This window comes from Artemia sp. Qi Xiang Cuo, chromosome 8, assembly GCF_049724085.1.
Source record: "Artemia sp. Qi Xiang Cuo chromosome 8, ASM4972408v1, whole genome shotgun sequence".
NCBI classification, from domain to species: Eukaryota; Metazoa; Arthropoda; class Branchiopoda; order Anostraca; family Artemiidae; genus Artemia; species Artemia sp. Qi Xiang Cuo.
In genome coordinates, this window is record NC_142801.1 from 43,349,208 (window position 1) to 43,374,252 (window position 25,045).

General features: G+C 37.2%; 1 protein-coding gene across 2 annotated transcripts in view; it reads left to right on the top strand.

Annotated features, from left to right (window-relative positions):
- The window catches only part of gek (serine/threonine-protein kinase gek), a 252,003-nt gene that overhangs the window by 136,820 nt on the left and 90,138 nt on the right, over nucleotides 1–25,045 (top strand). For both annotated transcript variants that reach the window (XM_089093462.1, XM_089093463.1), the window contains exons 5-6: nucleotides 2,056–2,199; nucleotides 23,478–23,600. In XM_089093462.1, coding sequence (XP_088949588.1) covers nucleotides 2,056–2,199; nucleotides 23,478–23,600 — 267 coding nt within the window. The remainder of the gene's footprint in view (nucleotides 1–2,055; nucleotides 2,200–23,477; nucleotides 23,601–25,045) is intronic.

The window sequence follows — 25,045 nt, forward strand, 5'->3', positions numbered from 1 at the left end:
CTAACGTGTAACTTCAGACACTATCTTAATTTTTCTGTTGTATTTTTTGAAAACGTAGAAGGTAAAAGAGGAGAATTTCAATAGCCATACTGTTGGACAGTAGTATATATAGGGTTGAGTGAGAGAGTTAAAGAGGATCTTTGTTATGGAACCAGGGAAGCAATGGCGAAGCTTCTGAAGGACTCCTATGTTTCTAGAGAGTTTATGTTTCACGAGAGCACAGTGATGTTTTAAAGAAAGATTTTCGTCCAATAAAATACCCAGAAATCGTATATGTCTATCAGGGGGACGAGTTATATCACCATGAGTGGTAGAAATAGTTTGAACCAAAGGACAAGAAGTACTTGATCTGGAAAAAATAAGTAAGTTAGATTTAGCTAGATTTAGGGCAAGGCGATTTGCATCGAACCAAACAAAGGTTCTTTCTAGAACAGAATATACTTTCTTGATAAAAGAAGAATCTTTAATGTTTGAACACCCGAGAGTACTATCATCTGCAAATGCAAATAGCATTGGATTTAGAGCTGCGTCACTAGGTGAAACAAAATTGTGATCACAAATACTACATCAATTTCGTTTAGTTTGTTCAGATACAGCAATAAAAAGATTATTGATGAATATAAGGAATAAAACAGGTCGTAGGATAGACCCTTGAGTGACACCAAAATCAACACCGAATTGATCTTGAAGCTTAGGGTCACTACTGATAGACCTTTCAGATAAATAAGTTTCAAACCAATGATAACTGATTCCCCGTATCCCTATGTACTCTTTTTTAGAGAGTAGAATAGTATATGATATGCTGTCAAACACTTTTCTGATATCAAGAAAAATTACAGCTGGAATTCTACCCTCATCAAGTGCCTTGTGAATGAACTTCATCAAGGCCATGCAAGCATGTTCTGTTGAGGGTTTAGGGCGAAAACCAAACTGATTGTAATGGAAAAATTTTTTTTTTTCTTTTTTTTTGTCAAGAAACAACAAAAGTACATACATTTTTCGAAAATTTTACTAAAGGCTGATAAAAGAGAAATTGGTCGATAATTAGAAGGATCATTTCTAGAACCACCGTTATCGAGAACAACTAATATGGCAGATTGTAGGGCACTAGGAAAAGTTCCATTCAAAAATGATAAGTTAACAAGAATGGTGAGAGGAGATAGAATAGATGGTAAAGTAAACTTTAAAGCCGTGGCAGGAATTTGGTCAGGTCCACTGGAGGAAGATCTTATTAGCTCAGAGATGATTCTCTGGACTTCAAACTCGGAAACAGGATCCAAAGCCATCGTTTTTTGACAATAAGGACCAAGGTACTTTCTAAAGTCACTGGTATAAGAAGCACCAAATAAAATATCTTCAGAAATTGATTTTCTTATGGATGCAAGGTAAGAGCAAAATTCATCCATTATGACTCAGTACAATTACTCGCCTGCCACGGTTCTCGCGTTATTTTCAATAATAATTATCTGTGAAAGAAACCAACATTTATCTTAAAAATACCACTATGCTAAACGGTTACAGTATTACTTTTATTATAAAGCGCTGTTTGAGAACTTTCTGGCCTTGCAGCGAAGAACGGTAGCCATATTTTTAAGCTTATGAAGTGATTCGTATCAGCTCGGGTAGGGTGGTTACCTTCAAAGTCTTGGGTTTTATTTAATTTAACATAGGTTATAATTCAGTACAAGAGAAGAAACCTGTGTTGTTTTGTTTTGTCAAAATAAAAGTGTTACGGCCTGACTTGTTGTTTTTAAAACAAATCGAAGAAAGAGAAGAAAAATTAGATTAATACATTACTATGTAAATGGTTATTATATAAATTTATTTATAGAAATTCCTTTTGCAGGGTTTTTCTTAACTCTGAAAACTTTTAAAATGTGTATCCTCATGTCCAAGCGAATATTTGAAATATTCAAGGAAAACGCATGTTCTCGCTAAATTTTAAGTTCTACCTTTACTTTTTCTATTATAGAAACAGAAGAGGAAAATAGACATAATTGCAATATTAATTCTTTTCCACCGTTTTGCAAATATGATTATTTATCTATTTTATAGGCCATGGAAGACGGGCAAGGACGATATGGTCGCGAATGTGACTGGTGGTCCCTTGGCGTTTGTTTGTATGAAATGCTTTTTGGAGAAACGCCATTTTATGCAGAATCACTGGTTGAAACATATGGACGGATTATGAATCATAAAGTAAGCCATCTTTTTCTACTTCTTTAAAAGTTATGGTGGCGGTGTTATACAGTAGTATTGTGTGGCATTATTCCTATACTTCTACGACAACCTAAGAGAGCAGTCGAGAGATTTATCAGACTAGTGCTGTGTTCACACATCTAAGCTTCACAATTTGTGGCACGCTTTATACCATTTTCAATTCAAAATTAATGAGTCCTGACAGTTCAAACGTTGGCAATAAAATGTATTCTACTGGTGAAAAGCCAATAGACGATGGTGAAAAGAATCTTTTTACATAGGAAACAATATAGAAGCCTCAAGGAGACTTCCCTCCTCCCGATCCAACACAAGTACGTGCACAGCATTTTATTTCATAGAGGACATACTAATCTGTGGGGTCAGTTTCAGAAAAGAAAAGTGTAAACTGTACGGAAAATATAGAAGAATATTGGAAAATTTTGAGAATATTTTGGAGACATGGACCTGAATTCGGCCTCTCCTCCCCCCACCCCTGCGTACGTGCCTGATCCACAATTTACGTTTTTATGGTTTGTTATGTCACAAATTAAACAGAAAATTTGAGATCCAAAGGTTGCCACCGCATGATGCTATGAATTTTCGCAGTTATTTTATTTAAAACTATTAATGGTAACAAATGGTTGGTTAAGCGAACCTTGTCAACAGTAACTGATACGAAGCTCAGAAATCGGGTAAAGAGCATATGTAAATGCAGAAGTCTTGCTTGTTTTTATGATGATTCTACATGTGTAAAATTTATGAAGCTGAAATTTCCCCATTAGAAGCTATTAGCATGAAAAAAGAAAATAATTAATTTTATGAAAAAAGGAAAATACCCTGAAAAATTAAGCAATTAGATCAAAAATGATAGTTTGATCGTCAAACCTTACATATCTACACTATGAAGTTTCAAGCCCCTAAATTTCTTTTTCACCAGGAATGATCTTATCGATCAGTGGTCATGAAATATTGGGAAAGAGCTCTTTCGAACCGGAAATTTTAACTTCTGGTGCTCTTTTATTAGTAACAAAAGTGATCTTGCCTTTTTTTTTAATTTCGTGCTGCAAACCCATAAGTCTAGCCCGAATAGAGCCAAAATTTCATCGACTAAAAACTATAAGACAGCCAAGGGGCTTAGAACTGCGGAAAAGACATGTATATTACTTCTCAGCTTCAGAGGCATTTCTGACCCACTCCGGTGATTTCGTACTTAAACATTTATACAGTGCGCACAAAATGAACGGTTACTATAGACATTTATTTGCTAATTTTATTTGACAGATTTGATTTGATCCAGGCTTGATGCAATCCTGATTTCAATCAAAACATTGTGTTTTACTAAGTACTATCCATTCATTCATGTGTGTACAGTATTTTTTAGTTACACACCAACTTTTAGGGAGATGTTAGTGGATGTTTGTTGAAGTGGGAATGACTCGAGCCTTAAAAAGTGTGGATCAGACCTAAATCCTCCAATTTTCTGTGAGCGTTCGTTGGATTATTATGGATGAGCAGGGAGTGGGGGCGGGTGATAGCTCCCCTCTAATTTCGGAAATATTTTGAGCATAAAATAAAAGATGTTCTTACCTGAACAGATTTGAGAGAAGTGTTGCTATCTCTGAAGGAAAATATTTTTCTGAAGAAACTCCCTCGCTTAAAATGGCGACTGAAAAAATGTTGTAATATTTCAGAGCCCTTCCCTTTCCCAGGAAAATATTTTGAGAAGTTACAGAGAAGTGCTATTTACTCCAATGAATGTAGGGGAGAACAGTGGCGTTTGTGACAAGAAATGTTTTGAGAAGATCTGGTTCTAAGACTTATAATATAATTTTAGCAACTACTAACCAAATCGAGAATACATTATTCAGTTGCCCAACGTAGCCTTGATAGGTTTTCCATGTTAAAGTCTTTGAATAAAAAAATCTCCTCACAGAAATCTTAGGAACATACTTTTTGTTCTCTTGTAATATCATGAGAATGTGAGATAAGCTCATTTTGGGTATGGTAATTTGCCGCTCAAGAATTCACTAATTAACTAAAATATCTAATTTAACTCTTAAGAACTAATTGATTAATTGACGCAGGAATGTTCCTTGTCTTGGGACAGCTAGTTGTATTGCTTACTTCAAGCACTAGTGTTCCTTGTTGATACATCAAAGCTGTTTGGATGGCTATGGATGTGACATTGCATTGGTGCTTCCTTACCTTGCTACAATTTGTAAGTTTTTTTTTACAGTGACACTTATGTTTGAAACCGATGAGAAGTAAAATACCTACTTTTCCCAGATCTCAAAAGTTGTTTTTTTTTGTTTTTTGTTTTTTTCCTTGCAAAAAGTATTGCTGATTCTTGATCACAGGGAAAACAATTTTCTATGATGTAAAATTCAATCTAAAAAATATTATTTTCTTTTATCCAAATTAAAAAGCTCTATTTTTAACCCTCTTTTAAAGGAAAACAATTGTGAGTCAGTAGAATAGAGTTCCCAGTGAGTTCATTCTCCTATGCAAAAAACGACCAATATGAAGGAATAGACAGATTAAGTACGATTTTCAAACGCGATTTAAAAGGTGAATTGCAAAGCCTTTCTTAATACTTAATGAGGAAAGCCCTAAAATATAAAAGCGATTAAATTATTCTGTATCTAATGTAACAGATTGACAAAAAAAAGAATTCAAGGACATGGTTCAGCACTGGCTCTCCAGATAAGTGATTCCCAAAGGGGTCCAGGTGAACCTCCAGAGGTCCACAAGAAACTCAACTAGGGTATACGTTGGCGTGATGAAAAAATGGGGGTTCACAATTCGTAAACAGGGTCCACGGAAATTTATCTGTTTTAATCAGTGAAGAATCAAAATGTTGGCTTGGCTTCATCTGTCAATGTGGGCAGTTAGTATTTTAAAAAGCTCAGTAACTGTTACTCGTACTAATCGTGAAAACGGTAATCATAACTCACTGTTTCATCCAGATAAAAAAATTAGTAGCAAAAAATTATACATTGAATGATAAGGATCCCGTTCAGAAAACGAATCAACACTGCATATACAGTCCAGTTCCAAGAAAAATTGTTGCAATATTATTCGCAAGTTTTCTGACACTTTCCTTTAGGGAGTGAAGAAGCGGGAGCTCAGATTGAAAATCTATATAAAATTCGTTGGAGAGGCCAAAAGACTATTCCATGAGTTCAAAGTATGGCATTGTTTTGTATTGTCCAATTCTTAACATAGGTAACTCTAGCCACTTGTCAACAAACTTTTGCTCGTATGTATTTTTTTTAGAATTTTACCCTGAACCATGCTTTCTTTTTGGAGAAGTAATCATCAGATTGGAGAAGTGTAAATCAGAAACATCATCATGTTCATCATCAAGTTGTCTTTTGGGACTAGATTTACTTTGAAGATTATTTTCTTTCGAATTCAAATTCCATACAGAACTTTCCTTTCTTGAAAAGATGGTGTGTGATTAGGCCTACCACATGCCATCAAAAAACGAGGAAGAAAAGATGAACTAGAATCGCAACATATAAACTTGAATATATATTCCACCATTAGGGAAGGGGATGTATAAAGAGAAACAAGGAAAATTTTAGGAGCAAGTTACATAAGCATTTTAGATGTTTTAAAGTAGTTTTCATAATTGTATATGGTCTAGTAGAAACCCTAAAGATTACCTTTGGAAAAAAATCATTAATGATATTGGCTGTTTCTTTTCATCTTATCTGATTTCTTTCCTAGTTTTTAAGTAGCCTTAGTCACTAGTAAGCCCTAAAGGCTTGGTGTATTACCTTATTTAAGAAAGTATTGTCCAATTAGGATTTATTTACCGTCTCTGTTCGATTGACTGTCAAATAGTGTCCAGTATGTAACAATTTACTCAAATTAGAACAAAGAGACACAATTTATTATTTCAACCAAGGGTATTGGGCGTGGAGGCAATGGTCCATAGCAGCCTGAGCTTCAGAGTGTGGGTCCACATCTTCTGTAATATTGGATCTTGCATTTTTATCAAATTAATTAAAAAAACTTTTCCAAAAAATAAGTTTTTCAAAGAAAAGTAAAGAAATCCATTAAACCAAAAATGAGCAAAAATTAAATCAAATAATCTACCAATCGTAAAAGTACCACAAGTCAGCATCGATAAATAAATGAAACCCACAATTAGAACATAATTTGCACTTTACTGAAAAAAATACAAATGAATGTGGATTTTCAGTTTATTATGCATATACTGATATTTATTAATTAAAATGTTAATAATATTTGATTTATTAAAGCTATAAAAGTGAAAACATTTGATTTTGTTTTCAGTAAAGTGCAAATTATGCTCTGGCCTTTGGAAGACATAGGTGTTTTTAGCCCTACTCATGTTAATTTCTGCTCGTTTTGAGTTTGACTCAGCTATTTACTGTAATTTCTGTTCGTTTTGGGTTTCATTTATTTATCGATGCCGACTTATGGTATTTTTACGCTTGGTAGATTATTTGATTTTATTTTTGCTCATTTTTGATTTAATGGAGTTCTTAACTTTTCTTTGAAAAACTTATTTTGTGGAAAAAGCTTTTTTAATTAATTTCTTTTCGTTTTATATTGACATAATCTTTTCAGGGAAAAAGAAAATAACAGTTTTTTTTTAAGAATTTATAGCTTGGCCTGCTATTTGTATGCTGGAGAAAATTTTTCAACAGTATTTAACAACATACACCCTTTTAAAAATCTGGACACAAATAGTATTGTTTGATTTAGTTTTATACCTCCTCTAATTGACCTGAACTAGAAAACTTGATACCATTCGTAAAAATCTATCTATGCTCTTTGACAGCTTGGATACACTTACACTCTTTTGATTTGGTTAAATTTTAAGAGCAGAAGTTGTAATAGAACTAGCCCCGAAAGTTTTAACATGATACCCTCTGTCGTTCTTGGGCACAGTTTATAGATAACAGTGTTCTTGTTATAAAATTTACTAATTATATAAACAGTGTTCTTGGGATACTGCTGAGATGCCTTTTTGGCAATTAGCTTTTACACCGTGCATTTTGATTTAATCTTAAGGCAACATTTAGTTTTTAAACATATTGGGCAAATTGCATAACTGTGGGGGGTTGATCTATGCAATAGCCCTAGAAATACAGTTACAAGACCGTTCAGCTATGCTGAACAAAATAGATATCTTAAATTTTGATTGAAAGTGTTTGGCAAAATATGAGCTAAAGAAGAGGGCTGATTGCCTTCCAATCCCTTCTGACTCTTAAAAAGGATACTAGAACTTTGAATTTCCAACCAAATTGGCTCCTTTAAAATATCAATGATATTACTTGCTATAGTAGAACAGCGCTGTCCATGATATTGCTTATATGTCATTTTAATTCTTGTATGCGTAAAGTTTTTTTGTTTAATTGAAACTCCCACTAAACGTTTCAACTTAATGCCCTTAAGTGTCATTAGTCATAGTAACCGTAGAAGTAGCATCAAAAGTATGCACATAGTGTCTTTTGGCTCGTTCAAAATCTGTCACAACTTACCCTGAAAGGTCTAACTCGATAATAGAAGCCGGTACTGTGATATTGCTTTGTCACCCTCTTGACAATCTACATGATCACAGTTCGTTTTGATTTAGTTCAGCGTCCGCCTAAATATTCCCTGAAAGCTTCACCTTAATACCCTTAGCTTGTGTACTAGCAATAGTTGTAGTAGCAGTAGCATTAGTAGCGGTAGGCACATAGCACCTTTTTTCAACATCCCCTTCACAATACGAGCAAATTTTTAACTTAACATCATCAACCAGTCCTGAAGCATTGATGATACATCCTCTTGACAACCTATGTGGGCATAGTGTGTTTCGATTTAAATAAATACAGTTAAAATATTGCCCAAAATTTTCGCCTTAATTTCCTTAGATTTATTAATAGTATTAGTAGCCTCAGTAGTTATAGTAGTAGCAGTAGGAGTAGAGTTAATAGTAGTAGCCTTACCTTTAGTAGCAGTAGTAGTAGTAGCAATAATAATGATAGTAGCAGTAGTTGTAGGAGTAGAAGCAGTAGTATTATGATGCAAGTATTGTCTATAGGTTAGTTCAACATCCCCCAAAACAACCGTTGTAAGTTTTAATATCACATACGAAACTGCTCCTAAGATATTGCTGATATGCCCTTTTGACAGCATGCATATGGATGGCAGGTTGTCATCCGTAAAACAGAAATTTTCAGAAATAATCTCTGAAAATTTCACCTTCATACCCTTAGGCATAATTGTAATAGTAGTCACAGCAGTTGTATAACTACTCAACTCAATACAATTAGCAATTGGTATGATATTTTTGACTTGCTGTTTTTTAACCTTTATATTCGTATACTTTTTGAAGCTTTCATCTTAATTCCCTTAACCTTACAAGTAGTTGCAATAGAAGTAGTAATTGGAGCAATAGTAATAGCAGTAGTGCAGTAGTAGAACTAGTAAATGTTGCAGTAGCAGTAGTGTTAGTAGGCTAGTAGGGTGCACATATTGCCTTTTGGTCAACTGATCTTCCCCTTTAAGGTATTATCACAGTAGTGTCGGTGGTAGTAAAAGTAGTCGCAGCGTTAGTGTTGTATTAGTAGTAGTAATAGCAGCAGTATTATTAGCGGCAGTAGCATGTGCATATTGCCTTTTGGTCAGTTGAATATCGCTTTCATGATGCCCCGGATGTTTCACCTTGACACGTTAAGCCGTTCCAAAAATATTGTTGTTGTGCTCTTTTGACAGCCTTTTGACGCCCTTTTCACCTCAATACTCTAAGTCCTACAAGTTGTTGCAATTGAAGTAGCAGTTGAAGTAGTTTAGTAGCAGTAGTAGGATAAGGAAATGTAGCAGTGGTATTAGTGTTAATAGTGACATGCATATATTACCTTTTGGTCAATTGATCTTCCTCTTCAAGTATTCTCCGAAAGATTATACTTAATACCCATATCAGTTCTTGAGATACGCCCTTTTGACAATCTACATGTGCATATTGTGTTTAGATTTGGTTTAAATTCTCCCTTAATATTCTGTCAAATTTTCACCTTCATACGTATAGCCTTAATTGTACTAGTATCATAGTAGTAGTGGTAGTAGTAGTACTTGACTTAGCTTGAATTATATCCCGGACGTCCTCAGGGGTCGCGTTGGGGCCATCTCCTTCACACGTTCCTGGATCAGTTTCCTGTACAAGGCCCGGTCGTCACGTTGTCTCAGAAGGTATAAGAGGTCACTGCCGAATTTGTCACGCTATCTTTTCCTAGGTCTTCCAGGTGGGCAGCTAACGTGTACCCTTCCTTCAAAGGCATCTTCTGGAAGGCACCAGTTCTCCATTCGCTGTATGTGGCCCAGCCTCCTAAGTTGCTGCAGGCGCACTTTTTGGAGAATAATAGTTTCCCGCTTCAGCTGCTTCCGAAGGTCTTCGTTCGAGACTCTGTCTTAGTATGTGATTCAAGCAATGCGTCGGATGCATTTTGTCTCGAAAGCCGAAATTCTGCTTTCATCTTTGACCTTCAGTGTCCACGTTTCGCAGACGTACATGGCAACAGGTATGATTAGAGAGTCGAAGTTTCAGTTGCATAGATAGGTGGTTATTTTTAAAGAGGGGGAGTAGCCTCTTGAAGCTTGCACTTCCTAGGGCAAATCTTCGTTTTATGTCGTCGGAACAGTTGTTGTCTGATGATATTATGCTCCCTAGGTACACGAACTTGTTCACCGATTCGACTTCTTCGCCACTTACTACGACATGAACAGAGGATGGGTTTGGTCATTTGTGGTGCGCATCCCTTTGGTCTTCTTTGGGTTTATGAACATACCAAAGTTATTTGCGGCTGTTTCAAGTTCGGAGGCTTGGGCTTGTAAACTGGACTCAGTTTCTGCTAGCTTGTCGAGGTCGTCAGCATAAGCTAGGGTATCAATGTTTGTACCGTTAACGGTCACTCCTACATTGTTCTCAAGCAGGGACAATATGGCATGTAAAAAAAGCTTGAAAAGTTGCGGTGAAAGTATGCAACCTTGTAGCACGCCTGAAATTAAGATAAGAGATAAGAGATATTTATTTCGAGAAATTACTATCACAAGCCCTGAAGGGCCGAATTTAAATTTCGAAGTCCATAAAAAAACAAACAAGCAAGAAAATCATAACAAAAGCACAACAACTAAAAAATTGGCAACCAATGCAAAAAAATAAAAATAAATAAATAAATAAATAGCGGAATCCTCTATGATTCTTATGTCACTTATATTAAAAACTGCAAAATGGCAACTAGCTAAAATGATAAAAACTGACAAAACTGAAAAAATAAAAAATATACACATTAACAAATGTTTAAAAAACAACGTAAAAAGGGGATAGGGAAAAAAAAAAGAGTATAAAGAAAAACGAGCTGTTTATTTTATTATATAAGATAAAATAAAAAATTTATGTACAAATTAACAATTATTTATTATATCAGTAAAAAAAGGGATAAAAGATTTCTTATACCGCAAGGTAGTACAGAGAATGAGGGATAAGGTGGGGATAGGCTGTGACACAGTTCGTGGAGGATGACTTGTATCAGGTACATGGTATTCAGGGAAAAGGTTCGCAGTACGGGGGTTCAAAAGTGCCAACTTACCAAAACGGAGGCACAAATTATTTCTTCGTCTCTCGAGGGTCTCTAGGTTTGAAATATTTAACAAATGCAAATATGGTATAGCCCTCTTTAACAATAATTCTTAGAGCTCTCTTTTGGACATTTTCAATTTTTTGTGTTGCTTCATTTGAGAGGCCAGGGTGCCACACAGGACAAGCATACTCTAATATGGGACGCACAAGAGAAATGTATACTTGTAGTAAATGTGATTGGGGGCAACTGAATTTATTTAAAATTATAAGGAGGGAAAGCGAGGAGTTTGCTTGTCGTAGGATATTATTTATATGGGCATCCCATTTCAAATTGGAATAAATTGTAAGACCAAGGAGTTTGAGATATGTAACAGAGCTTTCAGGAGGAATAGGAGCAAGAAAAAGGGGAGGGAATACTTGAGGAAAGTTACTAAGAGTGTTGCGTATTTAGAAGGGTTATGTGTCATGTCAAGGGACGTGGCCTCACAGGGAATATCTTGGAGCATGTCCATTAGATTGCTAAAGATGTTTTTGTAACATATCTCTAAAACTGTCAAGTCATTGACTAATTTCCACCTATTATCTTAAAGTGTTGAAAGTCTGTTAATCATAAGAGAAAAAAAGAGAGGGCTTAGAATAGTCCCCTGAGGATTGTCATTAAAATATGGGGAGATGATCTGAGAAACAATTTAGATATTTAACTGCTTGAGATCTATTAGAAAGAAAAGAGGCAACGAGCTTAACAAGGAAATTTTCAATGTGGAATTCATTTATAAATTTATCTATGAGTAAGTTGAGGTTAATAAAATCGAAAGCTTTTTGAAAATCAATAGAAATTAGATTAAGCCAAGTGTTAGGTTTTTCAAGTAATTTACCCATGGTATCAACAAGATGGATCAGGTAATGAGAGGTTGACATGGATTTGAGATTACCAAACTGTCTAAGATCAATGAGGAGGAGGACTTTCAGCTTAAGCCAGTCTGCGAGAAAACTTTCATACAATTTTGAAAAATCGAGGTGAGGGTAATAGGACGAATGCCATCAAAGCCAGGCTTCCCATTTTTCTTTTTGATTGGGGTAATAAAGCCTTGTTTTCAATATTGAGGGAACTGTCCAGATTCGGTAATTTCATTAAACAGGATGGATAGGGGTTTTGAGAGGTAATCACTGAAAGCTTTAATCAGAGGAACAGGAATATCTAAAGGGCAAATGCTTGATCGTTTTAGTTTTTCAATTTTTTTTACAACATCAAGTGGAGAAATATGTGGGAGTGAAATAGGATCAGAAATATCTGGAAATGCATAAAATAGTGATGGGAGAATCTAGAAAATAGCAGTCTGAAACTCATTGAGTTCATTAGCTGTGGTCTTTGGAAGTTCATTCGTCTAAAAATTTAGATGTTTCTTACCTCTTGCTGGTAAGTTTTTTGATTTTAGAGTACAAGTTCTTTGGTTTATCAGCGCGAAAGTATATAATTTAATTTTTATATTAGGCTCGGGCAGCTTTTCTAATTTGACTTTATAAGTCATTTCTTAACTTAATTGCTTCAGCTAAATAACCTCTGTTAAATAAGCTTATTTTCGTGCGGATTAATATTTTTATGTGATTATTTATGTAAGATTTATCACTGGAGCATTTTCTGATTTTTTTTTTCTGGGAAACATAATGAGTAGGAATCAATTAGTTTTTTTGTGAAAAATCAAAATTTTATCATCAAGGTTATTAGAATTATAAAGGTCTGACCAAATTTCACTGGTCAGTCATGATCCAAAAGAAAATAGGCCTGTGTCACTGAGGGGATGGCAAACCCTTATGGAAGTAGTAAAGGAATGTTCAATGGCTGAAGAGGGAGAAAAAAGAAGACAATAGTGGTAACTGCCTCCCAGTGGTGGTAGTGCTTGCAGGGAGTTGTAATACTTACTCATGTTTGAACAAATAACATCCAGAGAGGTGTTACCTTTTGTTGTAGATATTTTAACCAGTTGTTTAATATTAAGAGAGGTGCAGATAGAGTCTATCCTCAGGTCATTCGCATCGCCAAGTAAGCAAATACCAGCGTTCGGATACTTTGATAACACAAAGTCAGCACTTATAAGAAATTGTTGTATAAATTTGCGTTTCTGGTCAATACTTTGGTTAGGGGAATTATAAAAGACGGCGGTTACAATTAAATTGAAAGGACGGGGAAGTACTTTTGGTCTAAGGCTCAGCCATAGAATTTCATCATAATCTGATAAGTTGGGGGTGGGGATGAGTTTAGGTTGGAGGTTATCTCGGACAAAAAATAATATACCACCCCTATTTTTCCCGAGAGGGTGATCGGGAGGGCGAAGTTTTATAAACTGAGTATAATTGCTGATTTTTAGGAAATCTGGGTTCTGGGACTGAACCTCTGTCACAACAATAATATTAATTTTATGAATTTCAGAGATACCCTCGAGTTCGGTAATTTTGTCAAAATTCAGGTTCTCAGCATTGGTAAGTAGGAAAATTGGAAATTTAAACCGATTTGGGTATTGAGATTTTTTTTCAATTCGGGAGGGAGTTATTTGGGGTTGAAGTTTATGAGAAGTATGCTGTGGGTAAGGGTGTGGTTTTGAGGCATTTTTAAAAGGCGGGACTGGACCGGGCTTGAGAGAAAAGGAGGACAGCGGACAAATTATGGGAATATTTTTAAGTTGGGATGGAACTACGATGGAATTCGTCTTACTATTTGAAGTTTTAGAAACTCTGCATGGATGTGTTACCTGTGGATCGTTCTGCCTGCTTACTCTTAAACCAGAGTCATACTGATAGGGTAGCCAGGGGGGATAAAGTGCGAAGGAAGGGAGAAAGGTTTCCTGGTGATCTGGGAATAAGTCAAATTGGGAGTGTTCTTTATATGGTTGGTGGGGGGGGGGGCAAGATGATGCTGAGTTGTAGCGAACTCTTCTGTTTGGCCTTCTGGGGTCTGAACACAGCTACGGTAATTGTCGTACTTATTTTTGACTATGTTGACTATATTTTCAGGAACGCTATAGTGGGCTAGTATATGCGAAAGTCCATTTCGCCATACTAGACCGAAGGCCTGTTTAAAATCAATGGATAGTGGGAGGATATCTTTGCCAAGTTCAAGGTACCTTTCTGCGAGTTGCCTCACTACAAAGATCTGGTTGGTGGTAGACCGTCCATGACAAAAACCAGCCTGATAGTCACTGATGATGTGGTTTGTTCTGGCTCTGAGTTGGTTTAGAAGGATCCTTGTTATGATTATGTCTGGGTGACGTGTAAGGCTTTTGGGCCAGTATTTTTCAGGACTATTCTTAGGGCCTTTGTTGTGGAGCGGTACGATGACTGCCTTTGCCCATGCTTTTGGGAAATAGCCTGTTGACCACACGGTGACAGCCACTTTATGTAGTAGGTCCTCTAGAAGAGGAGACCCAACTTTAAGCAGCTCGGCAGGGATACCATCAGGGCCTGGGGATTTATTGTTCTTGAGACTGTGAATTGCCCCTTTTACTTCACTAATTAAAGGCGGGGGGCTAAGGTCGCATTCCAACTTGGGGAATCCCGATAGCACAGTAGGGTTGCAGATAAGGAGCGGATTCAGTTTCTCTTCGAAGTGGCTTTGCCATCTGTCTTTAATAGCGTCGCTGTCATTGAGGAGATTACTGCCCTTGTCCAGGGTGCTACCAGTGATGGTGGACTTTTTCGTGGAGAGTTCTTTGACTGTTTTGTACATTCTGTGGCTGTTTCCTGATTTGAAATCCTTTTCGCAGGACTCGCATTTCTCCCGTATGTAATCTCTAAGGGCTGTCCGAATCTTTTTGTTTACCGTCCGCTGTATCCGCTTATACATGTCCCTTCTTTCTCGGTCCTACTTTTTGCAAAGTTGCACAGTAGTAGTAGCAATTGTGTATAATTATTAGTAGCAACAGTAGTAGCGGCAGTATTAATAGCAGTAGTAACAGGTACATTTTGTCTTTTGATCAACTAAATATCCCACTCATAATGCCCCTAAAGTTTCCACTTGGTATGATAAGCCGTTCCAAAAATATTGCTGATGCGCCCGTATCAGCAATCTGTATACACATACTATGTTTTGATTTCGTCCGACTTTCCCCTCAACGTTTCCTCAGATATGCTTTTCAATATCCTCAGCCTTAGTAGTACTCGCTACAGAAGTATTGGTTTTAGTGATAGTAGTGGTAGTAGTAATAGTATTCGTGGTAACAGTAGGAGCAGCAGTAGTTGTAGTAGTAACAGCGTGTAAATACTGCCTTTTTGGTCAATTGATTATCTCCCTTGCCACTTCCTTGAAGGTTTCAAATTAATATGCTGAGTCATTTCTTAGTTAAACTCTTTTGACAACCCATATCCACATAACGTGTTATGATTTAGTTCAACACTCGCCTCAACATTCCCTTACAGACTCATCTTAATGCCCTTCGTATTTTGGGAAAGTAGAAGTCAATCATGCATACCTTTTCTCAATAACATTTAGCCTACTATATGTAAACAATGAACAAATTGCATAACTTGTAGCGCTTGCCCTGAGACCTCGGGTGGGGGGTCGATATCCCCAAACACATAAATACTGAGCTTTTCAACAATGCTGAAAAAATTGATGTCTTAAACCTGTGGTTGGATGTTTGTTATGGAAAATGATGGGCGGGAGGGGGGCTGGGTTCTCTCAAATCACTTTGAATCTTAAAAAGGGCACTATAACTTTCAATCTAAAATCAAATGAGATCCATCTGAATTTAATACGACCATCCATTCAATAAGAACCTTATATGCCCCCAGGACATAATTTAAAGCCCTTGCCTCAGGGCTCTTGGGGGTTGTCCCAACCCTGGAGGCATTGTTATATGTTCTTTGGACTATTTTAAACAGAATTGCCATCACACAATTTCAATCTGATACATCTGGTGAAAAGAGGGGCAGTTAGGGGGGGGGGGGCTAGTTGACTTCCATCACTATTGACCCTTAAAAGGGAACTACAACTTCCAATTTGAACGAAATGAGCCACCTCTAAAGTTTATACAACCATCCTTTCCATGAAAACCTTAAGTGCCTCAGGGACATAGCTTACAACCCTCGCCCTTAGGCTCTGGTGGTTTGTATCAACCTCAAAAGCCTTGTTACATGATCTTTGAACTGTTTTGAAAAAAGGCCTGTCAAAATATCTATTGGATGCATCTCGGGAAAACGCGACGTGTCTGTGTGTGTGTATGTTGGGGGGGGGGGGGTGGTAGCTACGCTCTGATCACTTTGACTCTTAAAAAGGGCACAAGAACTTCTGATCACGAATCCAATGAGACCCCTCTGAAGTATATACAGCCACCCTTTCTCTTAGAACCTTATATGCCCCTAGGGCATAACTTACAACCCTTGTCCTGAGAGCTGTAAGGGGGGGGGGAGGTCTTCCTTAGAAACATAATTTCCGGACCCTTCAACTACGATGAACAAAATTGTGATGTCCAAATTTTGATTGGAGGTGTTAGGGTAAATTATGAGCGTGGATGGGAGGGGGGGGGGCTGGTTGTTCTCAAGTCACTTTGATTCTTAAAAAGGGCACTATAAACTTAAAATTTAAAATCAAATGAGATCCATTTGAATTTACTATGATCACCCATTCCAGAAGAACCTTATATGCCCCCAGGACATAACTTAAAGACGTTGCCCCAGGGCTCTGAGGGGTTGTCCTCACCCTGGAGGCATTGTTATATGTTCTTTGGACTATTTTAAACAGAATTGCCATCACACAATTTCAATCTGATACATCTGGTGAAAAGAGGGGCAGTTAGGGGGGGGGGGGCTAGTTGACCTCCATCACTGTTGACCGTTAAAAGGGAATTAGAACTTCCAGTTTCAACCAAATGAGCCACCGCTAAAGCTTATGCAACCACCTCTTCCATGAGAACCTTAAATGCCCCAAGGACGTAACTTACAACCCTTGCCCTCAGGTTCTGGCGGTTTGTATCAACCCCAAAAGCCTTGTTGCATGATCTTTAGACTATTTTGAAAAAAGGTCTGTCAAAATATCTATTGGATGCATCTCGGGAAAACTCGACGTGTCTGTGTGTGTGTGGGGGGGGGGTAGCTACGCTCTGATCACTTTGGCTCTTTAAAAGGGCACAAGAACTTCTGATTACCAATTCAATGGGTCCCCTCTAAAGTATATACGACCACCCTTTCTCTAAGAACCTTATATGCCCCTAGGGCATAACTTACAATCCTTGTCCTGAGAGCTGTAGGGGGGGGGGGAGGTCTTCCTCAGAGACATAATTTCCGGACCCTTCAACTACGATGGACAAAATTTTGATTGGAGGTGTTAAGGTAAATTATGAGTGTGTATTGGAGGGGGGGGGGGGGCTGGTTGTTCTCAAATCACTTTGATTCTTAAAAAGGGCACTACAGCTTCCAATTTCAAATGAAATGAGCCGTATCTGAAGTTTATATGACCGCCCATACAATAAAAACCTTATATGCCCTCATGGTATAACTTACAACCCCATCTCTAGGGCGCTGGGGGAATTTGTCAATCCTAGAGGCATTATTATATGTTCTTTCGTCTATTTTGAACCAAATTGCTATCTCGCAATTTCGATCCGATACGTTCGGTGAAAATAGGGGTTTTCGGGGAGGTGGGAAGGGGGCTAAATTCACTCCATTACTTTTGACACCCTAAAAGAATCTTAATCTTTCAACCAAATGAGCCTCTTCTGAAGTTAAAGCGCCATCGTTTTCATAAAAACTTTAAAAGCCCCACGTCATAACTTAAAACCCTCATCCCCGTGCTCTGGTAGTTTGTATCAACCCCAAACGCCTTGTTATATGATCTTTGGACTATTTTGAATAAAATGACTGTCTAAAAAGTTTTAGTCGATGTATTTAGGGAAAACATGACGTGTTGGAGGGGGGGGGGTAGCCTTCAGATCACTTTGACTCTTAAAAACCACCCTTTCTATACGAACCTTGTATGCCCCCGGGGTATAACTTATAACATTTGCCTTGTGAACTTTGGGGGCCTAATTCAAGAACTATAACATTTGCCTTGTGAGCTATGGGGGCCTAATTCCAGACCTAATTTCCAGAACTTTCGACTACGTTGAAAAAAAAACAGCTATCTAAAAATTTTCAACGTATGTGTTTGGGGAAATGGTGGGCGTGAGAAGGGTGTTAGTTGCCCTCAAATTACTTTCGACTATTAAAAAGGGCACTAGCCATTTCAATTTCCAATCAAATGAGCCCTTTTTGAAGTTTCTACGACAACACTTTCTATAAAAACCTTATATGCCCCCAGGGCATAACTTACAACCCTTCCCCTGTGGGCTGTGGTGGGGGGGGGTTCATTCTTAAAGACCTAATTACCAAAACTTTCAACTACGCTGAACAAATTGGCTATCTAAAAGTTTTGATTGGATGTGTTTGGGGGAAAGGTGGGCGTGAGAGGGGGATTAGTTGCCCTCCAATCACTTTCGACTGTTAAAAAGGGCACTAGCCCTTTGAATTTCAAATTGAATGAGCGCTTTTTCAAGTTTCTACGACAAAGCTTTCAAAAAAACCCTTATATACCCCCAGGGCATAACTTAACCATTGCACTGAAGACTGTGGGGGGAGTGTCCTGATCAAATATATAATTTCCAAAACTGTCTATTGCGTTGAACAAAATGGCCATCTCAAAATTTTGATTGGATTTGTTTGGGGAAATGGTGGGCGTTGTTTGTTGCCTTCCAATCACTTTTGACTATTAAAAAGCGCCCTAGCCATTTCCATTTCCAACCGAATGAGCCCTTTTTGAAGTTTTTACGACAACGCTTTCTAATTAAAAACCTCATATGCCCAGGGCATAACTTACTACCCATGTCCTGAGGGCAGTGGGGGGGGGGTTGTCATCCTCAAAGACCTAGTTTCCAGAACTTTCAACTACGTTGAACAAAATAGCTATCTCAAAATTTTGACTGGATGTGTTTGGGGAAAAGGTGGGCATGAGAGGGGGGTTAGTTTCCCTCCAATCACTTTCAACTATTAAAAAGGGCATTAGCCCTTAGAATTTCCAATCGAATGACCCTTTTTGAAGTTTCTACGACAAAGCTTTCTATAAAAACCTTATATGCCCCTAGGGCATAACTTACAACCCTTCCCCTGAGGGCTTTGGGGGGGGAGTGTTTTCTTCAAAAACATAATTTCTATCTGGAAATCAACTACGTTGAACAAAATTGCTATTTCAAAATTTTGATTGGGTGTGTTTGTGGAAATGGTGGGCGTGGAAGGGTTGTTAGTTGCTTTCCCATCACTTTCAACTATTATAAAAAGGCACTAGCAATTCCAATTTTCAATCGAATGATCCCTTTTCGAAGTTTCTGCGACAACTCCTTCGATGCGAAGTGCCCTGGTATAGAAAAAACAATACATTGTGCCAACATTGTTCTTTCAAACAGTTCGTTACGCGCCTGAGAAAATTTGTTTGATTTTCGAAAAAAGGGGGAAAGACCCCCTAAAAGTTATAGAACCTTGATGAAAATCGCACCATCATATTCAGCGTATCAGAGAACCCTACTGTAGAGATTTCAAGCTCCTATCTACAAAAATGTAGAATTTTGCATTTTTTGCCAAAAGAAAGATCACGGATGCGTGTTTATTTTTTTTTATTATTTTTTTATTTTCCCAGGGGTGATCGTATCGACCCAGTGGTCCTAGAATATCGTGGGAGGGCTCATTGGAACGGATATTAAAAGTTCTAGTGCCCTTTTTAAGTGACCAAAAAAAATTGAGGGCAACTAGGCCCCCTCCCACGCTTGTTTTTTCCCAAAGTCACCCGATCAAAATTTTGAGATAGCCATTTTGTTCAGCATGGTCGAAAGTATTATAACTATGTCTTTTAGGATGACTTAATCCCTCGAAGCCCCCAGGGGGAGGGCTGAAATTTATGAACTTTACCCAATGTTAACATATAGTATTGGTTATTGGGATGTATACAGACGTTTTCAGGGGGAATTTTTTCTGGTAGTGGGGGGTGGGGGTGGGTTGGGGGCTATATGGGAGGATCTTTTCATGAAGGAAGTTTTCATGGGGGAAGGGACATCGCTGTGAAGGGCGTGCCGGATTTCCCATTATTATTTTAAAAAAAATCAGAAATTATATATATATAAAACAAGTTTTTTAACTGAAAGTAAGGAGCATCATCAAAACTTAAAACGAACAAAAAAATATTAGCCATATGATTGGGTTCACCTTCTAGTCAATACCTCGCTCTTTAAGCCAAAGATTTTTTAGTACTTTCATAAGAGCTATTTATTCTAATTAGCGGCCTTTGTAATTAAAGGGTCATTTTTAAAGAATAGAAAAAAAATTCCAACTCTAGCGTAAAGAGCGGGGCATTGACTAGGGAGCAAACCGCTAATATACCTATTAGAAATATATGAAAATAGAAGTCCGTTATGTGAGTTAATTCGTAAGTTACGTATATTTATTACTAATAAAAACGTTCGTAATTAAATTTAAACAAGTTTCGAAAAAACCCATTTAACTAAATAAAAGTAAAATTAATATGCAAATTTCGTTGTAATTATTCATGCACGGTGAGCAAAAATCAAAACCTGCATTAATTAAAAAACGTACACAATTGAAATAAAAAAAAAACAAGTTATTTTAACTGAAAGTAAAAACGACGTTAAAACTTAAAACGAACAGAAATTGTTCCATATATGAAAGGGGCTGTCCCCTCCTCAACGCCTCGCTCTTTGCGCTAAGATCTAACTTTCTAAAGGCTCAATTTTTTTTAAACTTTGATAGCTTTTTTACATTGTATTCATATTAAGTTAACTTTAACAAGTTTCCCATCATCAGGGTTAGCTTATCAACGAACACTATTAAGCAAGCTTTAAACACCTGTAGGCGAAAATTTGGAATTTGTCATTTCTAATTAACTTTAGAGAAAGTTGCATCATTCATATTTGCTTACCTCATAATAATAACAATTAATTTTCAAGCTCCTACCGGCAAAAAGGTGGAAATTTGCATTTTTTACTCGAAGAAAGATCACGATGCGTGCCCTCCAAAAAATGGAGGGTGACTAGGCCCCCTTCCACGCTCATTTTTTTCTCAAAGTCACCCAATTAAAATTTTGAGATAGCCATTTTGTTCAGCATAGTAGAAAATCTAATAAATATGTCTTTTAGGATGACTTAATCCCCCACAGTTCCCAGGGTAAGGGCTGCAAGATATGAACTGCCCATTGCTTACATATTGTATTGGTTATTGGAAAGTATACAGACATTTTCAGGAAGGATTTTTTTCTGGTGGAGGGGGGCTGGAGGAGGGGATTCCTCGGGATAATATTTCCGTGGAGGATGTTTCTTTGGGGTAAGGGACATTTCTATGAAGGGTGCGCCGGATTTCCAAGCATTATTTAAAAACCGATCAGAAATTAAATTTAAAAAAAACAAGTTTTTTCAACTGAAAGTAAGAAGCAACATTATAACTTAAAACGAACAGAAATTATTACGTATATGAGGGGGTTCTCCCCCAAGTCAAAACCTCGCTCTTTACGCGACAGTTTTTTTAGTGTTTTAAAAATAGATATCTATTCTAATTAAACGGCCTTTGTGATTCTGGGGTTTGTTAATTAAAATTTTTTTTAAATTTTAACGTAAAGAGCGTGTTATTGACTAAGGGGAGAACCCCCTAATATAAGTAATAATAAAAAAAACAAGCGATACGGCTCAATAGTAATCGAAACTTTTAAAAACGAAATTTTAATGCAAATAAATGCATCAAGAGAAAGGGACTATAATATCGTTTCTGAATATATAAATTTTAATAATTTTATCATTGCTAATAAATTGCTGTGATCTCGGAAATTTTATTCCGATTTTTTAGAGAGGGAGGAACCACCATCTGCAAGCGAAAGAATTTCAATGGGAATACATCCATCATAGGCGATGCCTCAGAAAACCCTATTACATAGGTTTCAAGCTCATATCTGCAAAAATCTGCAACTATATCTGCAACGTATTTTTTGCCAGAAGAAAAACATACAAATATAGAAATTCGTTATGTAAGTTAATTTATAAATTATGTCACAACCAAATTTAGAGACAGCCATTTAGCAAAAGAAAAGTAAAAATTCTATGCAAATTTTGTTTACTTATTTAATTAGGTGAGCCAAAATAAAAGCTGCATTAACTAAAAAACGATCAGAAATTAAATAAAAAAAAAACAAGTTTTTTAAACTGTAAGTAAGGAGCGACATTAAAACTTAAAACGAACAGAAATTATTCCGTTTATGAAAGGGGCTGTCCCCTCCTCAACGCCTCGCTCTTTACGCTAAAGTTTTTTATTGTTTAAAAAAATAAGGTTGTGAGAAAGAGTCAAACTTTAGCGTAAAGAGCGAGGTGTTGAGGAGGGGACAGCCCCTTTCATATACGAATAATTTCTGTTCGTTTTAAGTTTTAATGTCGCTCCTTACTTTCATTTTAAAAACTTGTTTTTTTTATACTTAACACTTAGAGAGACAGTGGTATTGCGCTGCCTATGATACCAGACAAACACATTAAAGTGATTAGTGCTATATACGAGAATAACACTGCTGCGGTTAAGGTAGGAAATGAGGCTAGCAGCTGGTTCTGTATTAAATAAGGAGTTAAGCAGGGTTGTGTTCTATCCCCCTTTATATGGATCATTTTGATGGACATTGTCACAGAACACAGGAAAGGCAATGGGAGACCACGGGATCAAATGAGGAGGAAAAACTCTCATGGACTTAGATTATGCTGATGATTTAAGCATCCTAGATATAAGTTTAAGCCAAATGAATGAACTTTTAGAGGTTTTTGCGAGTTCAGGGTGCTAGGATTGGTTTGAAAATTAATGTTAAGAAGACTAAGTCACTAAGGCTACTGATAAGTGAAGATGAAAAGATGACGTTGGGTAACGGAAATATTGATCAGGTGGGCAGCTCCACTTACCTTGGTAGTATTATTAGTAAAGACGGTGGTAACAGTGAAGATGATAAAATTAGAATAGCCAAGGCTCAGGGCGTTTTTTCACAGTTAAAAAAATTTGGAAGAATAGGAAGATAAGTCTGCAAACCAAAATTTAAATATTGGAAGCTACAGTGATGACATCGGTCAAATATGGCTCTGAAGCATGGGCGCTCCGAAAAGCGGATGAAGATTTGCTGGATGTTTCCAGAGAAATAGTAGGCTGTACGAAAAATGGGGTTTAATCCCGCTTTCTAGGGCTATAATGAAAGAAAGGTTGAGAAGGCTAGGGCACGTGACAGATTGATTAGGGCACGTGACATTGATTAGGGCATTGCTAGGGCACGTGACAATGACAAATTGCCGAAGATTGTCCTTTTTAACCAATCGTCTAGGGCTAAACGGGAAGCAGGTTGTCCTTGTCTGGGATGTGAGGATGTCAAAGAAATATTTAAAGGCAATGAGAACTTCCTGGGAGGGTGTAAAGAGGGAGACTTTGAATAGTCTTGAATGGTGGTGGCGTGGGCGCTGTAGTGTCGGTCTTAGGTGGCATGTCGCTGCGGTGAGTTGTTAGTAGTAGTAGTAGATTCAATTTAATGTTGGGGCGGAGGGAGTGTATTTTTTCAAAATCTAGGGGGGGCAATGTATAATTTAGCTCTGAAATAACTTGTTCGTTTAGTTTGACACTCTAAAGTTTGTTCTTGTTACAGGCGAGCTTTAATTTTCCCTCTGACGCTGCAAACGAAATATCTGAGGAAGCAAGAGACTTGATAAAGCAACTAATATGTAGTGCGAATCAGCGACTTGGAAGAAATGGCCTTAGTGACTTTAAGGTAAGCGAACCGACTCGATTTTGATGAGAAAATCTAACCGGATGTTTGGTGCCAAGGTCTCATTCAACTTTGTAGTTTATCATAAGGTAGTAGTTACGGAGCTACAATGTTTGTCCGAGCCGAACTTTCTAAAGTTGTCATTAATTTTCTAACTGCTAATCCCTTTTAAGCTTGATTAAGTTCTCATAGGGTTTTTAAATACTATATGGGAATGATAAGAATATTACCTTTCCCTCATAGAAGACCGATCAAGCACGGTCACTTGATACCATTGCTATCTGTCGTCAATGCTTTGTTAAATGAGTTCTGTAAACCTGTCTAGTACTTAGGCTGGCAAAAGAGAATTTTACGCCCCCCCCCCCTCCCATAGAGATTGGACAGTTGCACCCTATAAATTTGAGCCTAGTTGTTCGTTCTAAGGAATTTTGGTTTGGAGTGACATCTCATTGTGAAACATTGCTTAATACAAGAACATAAGGATCCCTGTCATCCTCCTCCACAGAGGTTGATTGGATCTGGAACTGAAAAGACATAACTTGGATATTAACTACTACTTCTGAGTGTGTTTGGTTGAGATCTTACAACGCTTCGTAGATACCTTGACAACTACAATTTATTTATCCCTCATTCCCTATCCACAGAGGCCAGATTGACCATTGATCCTTGAAAAGATAAACTGGGACATTGGCTGCCACCTGTCATCAAGTTTGACTTAGGCTGAAATGCCTCTGATTTATCTGCTGACGGAAAACATTTTGAACCCAATCCCCTATAGAGGTGGGATCGTATTCAAATTAAAAAAGATCCACAACTTAGAAATCAACCCTGACTTTAAACCAGATTTTATTGATATCTGACAAATTAATCTTATAGATGTTCCGATAACAGGAATTCAGAAATTCTCACCCTTTTACAAAATGTGATTGGGTCAAGATACCACAAAGCCCAACTAGGGAACTAACTATTACTTCAAAAAAATCGAATGCCGATCGTCTGGGATTTTTACTTGGAGTAGTTATTGTATATATTGGTTTGATTTTTTTCTTTTTATTCGCTTGTGATCTTAGATTTTTTCTTTATTGAAAGAATTTTTATGCTATAAATTTTTTCCTTTTTTTCAGTGCTGAGGACGCCTTATCCTATATAAAAGAAATATTTGTTTGGTTTTTCTTCTTTTTCTTTCTGCTCCTCACAGACCTGTTGTTTTCAGGATTTACTTCTTTGGTTTTAACTCTTTCTTACAGCTTAGTCTGGCTGGGACTCGACATTCTCTTCGTTTAGAACTGCTGATAGTTAGAATATAAGGACTCCTACTTCCCCTACCCCACAGATGCTGAAACGAGTTTGCACACCCAAAAGTCACGATTATGATACTAGCTCTTGCTTCTAACTGACTTTGGATGGGACCCGATAATTCTTTCTTATAAAAAAGAACTAGGGTCACC